Source organism: Eumetopias jubatus, unplaced genomic scaffold, assembly GCF_037043125.1.
Source record: "Eumetopias jubatus isolate StellerSeaLion01/CBP00866 unplaced genomic scaffold, mEumJub1_p1.0 scaffold_1, whole genome shotgun sequence".
Taxonomy (NCBI): Eukaryota; Metazoa; Chordata; class Mammalia; order Carnivora; family Otariidae; genus Eumetopias; species Eumetopias jubatus.
This window is the reverse complement of record NW_028274807.1, coordinates 3,052,019-3,059,221: the sequence shown is the minus strand read 5'-3', so window position 1 is coordinate 3,059,221 and position 7,203 is coordinate 3,052,019. Positions and strand designations below refer to the sequence as shown.

Below are 7,203 nucleotides of genomic sequence, written 5' to 3'. Positions count from 1 at the left end.
AGGAGATCTTGTTTAATGGGTATAGAGTTTTGGTATGACAGAAAGTTCTGGACATAGACAGTGGTGATGGCTACATAACACTGTGAATGTACTTAATGCCACTGAATTCCACACTTACTTGACCTCTGGAGACAATTCTAAATGTGCACACTCTCAGAGCAGAGGGACAGCCGTGAGTACGACAGACGAGCTCTGCCAAGATGCAGGCGTACCAGCTGTCTCTTGACCTCCCCACCTGTGTCTGGCCTGGAAAAGTATCAAAGAGCTTCTGCTGGGTTCGTCACTCTGCCTTTTGAGCCTCATCCCTATGGGGTGCTATACCCTATACTGTGTCCCCACTACACCAGGACCTGCCCTCAAGGCCCTACTGTGGTCAGGAGTCAGCATCCACATCACAGGAGAAAACAGAGCAAACCCTGTCTTCAAGTCTTCTCAGGAAATTAGTAAGTCTACAAAAGTATTTATATCAACCTTTTCCATTCACATTGATGTCATGACAGCAGAGCTCATGGCAGGCCTGGTAGAACCAGTACAAGAGGCATATTTACAACTTTCACCGACACCCTGCTTCTGTCCCTGGTCCGACGGCCAGCCTTGCGCTGGTTTCAAGCCCCAGACCTGCGATGCTCTGCTTGGTACTCTCATTAATTTTAAAATCCTCTGAACTAAGTAAAAGGCATGGGGCTACATACATATCCGGGGTGAGGACTTCTCAACCCCACTCAGCACCATGTGCAGACCCAGCTATGGAGAGCCATCCTCAAAGCCGCAGCATGGGTCTGCTTCTGAACGAGGGTCTCCCCGCTCTGTGAGCAAGAGGGCAGCTCTGAGCACCCTCGGGGGCAGGGCAGGGTGGTGTGAGGCCTGGCGGCCGGCCTGGCAGGCTCCATGCCTTTACAGACAAACTGACAGCACCAAGGAGAAATAAAGAGTGCCTCAACTTAACATAAGAGGAATTCTTTAAAAAACAAATTTAGGGGCACCTGGGTGGCTCAGTCGTTGAGCGTCTGCCTTCGGCTCAGGTCACGGTCCCAGGGTCCTGGGATCGAACCCCGCATCGGGCTCCCCGCTCGGCGGGAAGCCTGCTTCTCCCTCTGCCACTTGTGTTCCTGCTCTATCTCTCTCTGTCAAATAAATAAAATCTTTAAAAATAAATAAATAAATTTAAAAATACATGTGCCATTTTACTGCCTTTGTTTCTGATTTTAAATTCACAAGAGACCCCAAACACTGCCAAGCACATGCTTTTATTCATACTTTGTTAGAACTCATGTGTCTCCTTGACCTTCACATGAGAAAGAGAAATATTAGAAAGGCTAAGCCATACCTTAAAACTGGCCATAAGTACTTTTCCTATGATATATGCTCAAAACATGCATTTATCATGTGTTTCTCCCTGAAGGGAGTTTTCACGAGGACTCTTGCTATCCCTATAGCACTTCATAATTAAAGGAAATAAAGTATCTTTGTTCATCACATCCATCTACTAATTAGCTAAACTACACAAAATTCGTGCTTTGGCCCAGTTCTGTGTCTCTCTACGCTGCAGATCCCATCTTTGGCAGGAAAAGACCCTGCATTCTAGAGGCAGCACAAGCTAATTACACTAGTTTATCTCCCGTCACCTTATCAAATACCCAAAAAGAAAATACCATGCTAGAAAAAGTACAAACACACAACACCCTCAATTTTATTCGCCCGTAGTCAGACCTACAGAACCGCAGCACACAGACGGACTGATTTCTGCACCATGAATCGCAAGCTGCCTCTTCTAACAGCTCTCTGCTCCGATGAGCGGGCAGTGTTCCACAATCTGCCGGCTCCTGAGATCCAGCCCCGTGCCTTCCTCCGCGCTTGTGGCTTCAGCCTTAGCCATAAACCACACGTTGCCTATAAAATCGACTTCAGAGAAAAATGAAGTCCTTCTAACATGCCCCACAGCAGACACAGGTTATAAATGTATACGAGGCCGCCACCGTAGGGGCCGTCAGCACCTTCCTTCACTGGAGAGGGTGCCCAGAGCCCGAGCACTCGCAGCATCACCATGAGGGAAGCAGCACAAGAAAGGAGCAAACGTGCTCCCTGATGCGACTTTACGGGGTGACTTGGATGGAACTTCTGGCTCTCACGTGCACGGTGTCTGTGAGAAATGAAGTGTGTCCCGTGCGCTCTGTCAGCGGCCCAGGCGCAGCTGAGAAGGATTTACGTGCTGCAGGGACCCTGGGACACACCAGCAGACGTTATTTGAAGGGCTTCACCCAACGGCATGGGCTCTCGTCTAGGAGGCCCTTTTCATGATATTTCTTATAAGAAAAGCGGGACTTCTGAGTGTATAGTCAAGTGCCCAGAACAACATAACGAGAGTTTTTTCTACCCACCAAGTATCTGCATTATAATATAAGACTTCCTAATACCAAGTTTATAACATTTCAGAAAAGAGTAGTTGTGTACATTGATAACTCTTCTGGCTTTCTTTATTCAAAAATAAAACAGGCACAAAAAAATAGAACCAAAATGTCCAACGTCACCTGAAATAGCAGGTTCACCAAAAGGTTTAAAGGTAAACTTGAATTTTAGGGTATTAATTATAATTACTAGAGAGAGAGTGAATTGTTTTTCAAAACATGTATCTCAGGAAAATGCTGACCAACGGGGCAGGTGGTTATTTCATCCCCTTTGTGCAGGGGAACCCACTCTACTGAGCAGCAGAAGCCACTCGAAGACGGCCCTCTTCCAGGTACAGGACATGGGCCTTTCCAGAAGGATGGATTCTTCCTCAGGCTGCCCCTTGGCCAGGCTAACCAGCCACCCACAGGTACTTTCCCTTCCAGGAGGAAGTTGTGTGGATACATATGCATTCACATCCCTCTCGAGTCACTCACATTCTACCATCTATAACACATGGCGCACGGTGATGGTTTCAGAACACAAAGTGGGGGCTTGGGGGAGGGGAAGGGACACACCCAGCGCCCCTATGCATCACGCTCCAGGGCACGGAGGTCCTCCAGGAGCTCCTGGGCCACGGTCTGCAGGTGCGGGTTGCGGCTCTTGGCCATCGCCAGGATGAGCTGCCGGGGCAAGGAGCTGCAGAACTCGGAGGCCAACCTGGAGAAGACTTCTGGCTCCAGGACCACAGACTGGACGAGTCGCAGTGCATGAAGACACACCTCTGCGTCCGGGTCTGGGAGAGAGAGGGAACGCTTCTGGTTAGAACGAGACTCTGTAGAAACAGAGGCAAAGTCTATCCCTCAAGAGCTCTTGGCCTTTCTGAACGACAGGTCTGACCATTCAGTAACTACCAGCTGACTGAGAAACAGTGTCACTTCTTGAGGCAAAAGCTTAGCTCATAAGAGTGACACAACAAACCTCAATGACCACTGATTTAGTGACATCCATCTTCAAATATTACTCACAATCATAATTTTAAGATGCTGAACGAAAAATATGAGAGGGCCTTTCATGTTTTTTTCCAACTCTGTCCACATAAGATTGTTTTAAGAGGTATTACTCCATTTGTACTCCAAGCGCATCAACGCCTCAGAGGACACACACAGGTATGGCAGCTCTTCGGGGCCCCCAGGCTCCCCAGAGTCGTAGGCTGCAGGATGCACAGTGTTACCACGTCCCTGAGGAATCCTCTCTAGAGTTACAGAACCTGGTACCCTGCACGCACTGTAGCGCCACTGAAACACGGCTAGACGCAAACAGCCCAACGCAAAGCTACATTCTCAACTAGGACGGGTCCAACTCTCATTACTACTTACTCTTGCCGACTGGGAAACTTTAGTACGCCGTCGATCCACTTCTGGACTGAGTGTCGTAACTGGAACCAGGCTCCAAATCAGTACCTCTTTCTTAGCACTACACTTAAACCTTTTAAGAAGTGAGTACGATTGCAAGAGCAGACTAAGTAAGTCCTCAGTGAGAACTGCCACACACTAAGCCTGCCCAGAGGCTCCTGCTGTTAACCCAGGGCCCCCAGGGCCCAGTGAAGACCGTTGTACTCTATCCAGGAGGGAGGGCAGGACATCCTGGGCCTGGATCGTTAGAGTCCTCCTACTTTGGGGGAGGAGGCGGCAACTTTCCCCAGTATGGGCCTGCCAAAGACCTGGTGCAGACTGTGGCTGCCACCAGGAGGAGGACAGGGTCGCTGGGAAGGCCCCACCACCCAGACAAAGATGGACAGGAGCTGAACCAAACACCAGAGAACTCCCTTTGTCCTCCAGCATCAGCCCAGCAAACTTCCAGCAGCCAATAAGAGCAGTCTACAGCTGGGAAAGGAGCAAAAGGAAGGAAGGAGACCCCCTGAACAAAGACGCAAAGGGAAGGCCAACAGCTAAGGGTGGAACAGGGCACTGAGGAAGACACTCGGGCAGCTCAGCCCTCACCCTCACTGAGCGCAAGGAAAAGAGAGGCATTTGAAGCCTAATGGTACACAGAAGGCAAGCACAGCAGCAACAAAACCCACACCCATCTCATCCCGCGCTGACAGCCCAGCAGAAGAGGAGGCAAAGCCATGTCCACAAGCACACACCAGTTACCTCATTCTCTGCTGCAGAGGCTGGTACACTATGGCCCAGAGACCAAATGTAGCCCGGGAAACATTTCTGTACAGGCTGTAAGCCAAAAGTGATTTTTATATTTTAAACGGATAGTTTTTTAAAAAGAGAGAGGGGGGAGAAGAATATGCAGCAGAAACCATATATGGCCCAGCCCTAAAGATATTTACTATCCAGCCCATTACAGAAAAAGTTTGCTCTATTGCCCTGCACACGATGTCTAACATTCAATCAGAAATTACGACAAAGCCAGGGAAACAAAAGGCCCACAGTGGAGTGATGAAGTAATCAACAGAGCCAGACTCGGAGATGACCCAGCTACAGGAACAACTAGAAAAGGAATCTGAACTAAATAGGATGAAGAGATGGGAAAACACTGATGTAGGGTTCCTACAGTACATCTGAAGCAGGACAGTACTATTTAAAGATTAATTAAAGGCTGTATTGTAAACCCTAGGGCAAATCATAAAAACATTTTTAAAATGTAAATGATAAGCTAACAGTATCAATAAAACAGAATATTAAAATAATCCAACAAACAAAAAAAGAGGAAAAAAGAAATGGAGATATTTTTGTATTTCTTTCTATATACATTAAATGAAAACAGTATAACCACACTGATTAGAAAACAGAGAATGCATAAAACAGCAAAACTTCACTATACATTGCCCACAAGACACCCAAGATAAAGACAAAGGTTAAAAGTAAAAACAAATCTTTAAAATACGCCAAACAAACACTAGTTAAAAGAGGGCTACAGAGCGTATATTATTACCAAACAAAGTAGACTTCAGAACAAGAAGTGTTACCAGGACTACGGAGTAACACTGCCTAATGACAGAGAGGTCAGCATAGCAAGAAGACATAACAGTCTCAATTACGTATGTACTGAATAACACAGCTTCAAAAGACCAAAGCAAAATATGATAGAATTCTACGGGCAAATCGATTCACAATTAGAGTTGAAAACTTTAATGTTATTTCCATTCCTGATTTTAAAAAGTAAGGAAAGAAAATCAGTAAAAACACAGAACCCATGAACAACACAAACTAATTGAGTTTAGCAAGGTCAGCATACAATGATCAATTGTACCCACATTTCAGTAAGGATACATTGGAAACAGAATGTGAATTATATAAGACTGATGAATCACAGACCTGTACCTCTGAAACAAATAATACATTATATGTTAAAAAAAAAGAAGATAGCAGGAAGGGAAAAATGAAGCGGGGGAAATCGGAGGGGGATATGAACCATGAGGGACGATGGACTCTGAGAAACAAACTGAGGGTTCTAGAGGGGAGGGGGTGGGGGGATGGGTTAGCCTGGTGATGGGTATTAAAGAGGGCACGTTCTGCATGGAGCACTGGGTGTTATGCACAAACAATGAATCATGGAACACTACATCAAAAACTAATGATGTGATGTATGGTGATTAACATAACATAATAAAATACTATTTAAAAAATATTTAAATATTTTCTATTTAAATAAATTCTTTATTAAGAAAAAAAAGATTATCATTTACAATAGCACCAAAAACATAAAACATTTAGGTATAAATCTTATAAAATATGTGCAAGATTTGTATGCTGAAAACCATAAAACACTGATGTGAGAAAGTAAAGACAACCTATGTAAATTGAGAGATACAACATGTTTATGGACCAGAAGACCCAATATTGTTATGGGAGGTCAATCTACCTAGTGATCTACATACTCAGTACAATCCCAATCAAAGTCCCATAAGCTTGTTTGTAGAAATCAACAAACTAGTTCTCAAATTTATTTGGAAAAGTGAAGGAACTAGGACAGCCAAAACAATTTAGAAAAACAGTGAAGGACTCAGAGTACTTGATTTCAAAACTTATAGTTATCAAGACTGTGATACTGGTGAAGGGACAATCATAGAGATAAATGAAACAGGATTAGAGAACACTGGAACAGACCACAGTTTTGTAAAATCTCAACCAACATACAAATGCATTTTATATTTTTTTTAGAAATGCATTTTAATCGAAAAAATAATAGCCTTTTCAGGTTGCCTGGCTGGATCCGTCAGTGGAGAGTGGGAATCTTGATCTTGGGATTGTGAGTTAAAGCCCCACGCTGGGCACAGAGATTACTTAAATTAATTGATTTAAAAAAAAAGATTCCTCAGGGCGCCTGGGTGGCTCAGTCAGTTAAGTGTCCAACTCTTAGTTTTGGCTCAGGTCCTGATTTCATGGGTGGTGAGACAGAGCCACGTGTCAGGCTCCACACTCAGCGGGGAGTCTGCTTGAAGATTCTCTCCCTCTGCCCCTCTCCCCACATGCTCTCACTCTCCCTCTCTCTAAAATAAATAAATTGTAAAAAAAAAAAAAAAAAAAAATTCCTCAAGTAACTCATGGCTGCCTTAATGTTGATAATTAATCAAAAACTAAATACAACCTTATCTTGACAAATAGCCAGAACTTCAAGATCCAGTACGCCCTACTTCCAGCAAACAGAAAGAAATGCCTTAGAAACTTACATGATCTCTACCCCTGCCCCTCTCTCCACAAACTTAAAAGTATATAATCAGTCACTCCTCACCAACCCCAGTGCAACTCTTTTAGCCTATGGTCCCATCCCAGTGCTATAATAAAAGTACCTTTTTGCACC

The 7,203-nt window shown here is 44.8% G+C and overlaps 1 protein-coding gene across 1 annotated transcript in view; it reads right to left on the bottom strand.

The window, feature by feature from the left end:
• Positions 1-2,522: 2,522 nt before the first annotated feature.
• The window catches only part of HSF2BP (heat shock transcription factor 2 binding protein), a 96,892-nt gene continuing 92,211 nt past the window's right edge, over positions 2,523-7,203 (bottom strand). Inside the window, exon 8 of the mRNA XM_028126426.2 lies at positions 2,523-3,181. Within this exon, the coding sequence (XP_027982227.1) occupies positions 2,973-3,181 (209 nt within the window). The 3' untranslated portion in view covers positions 2,523-2,972. The remainder of the gene's footprint in view (positions 3,182-7,203) is intronic.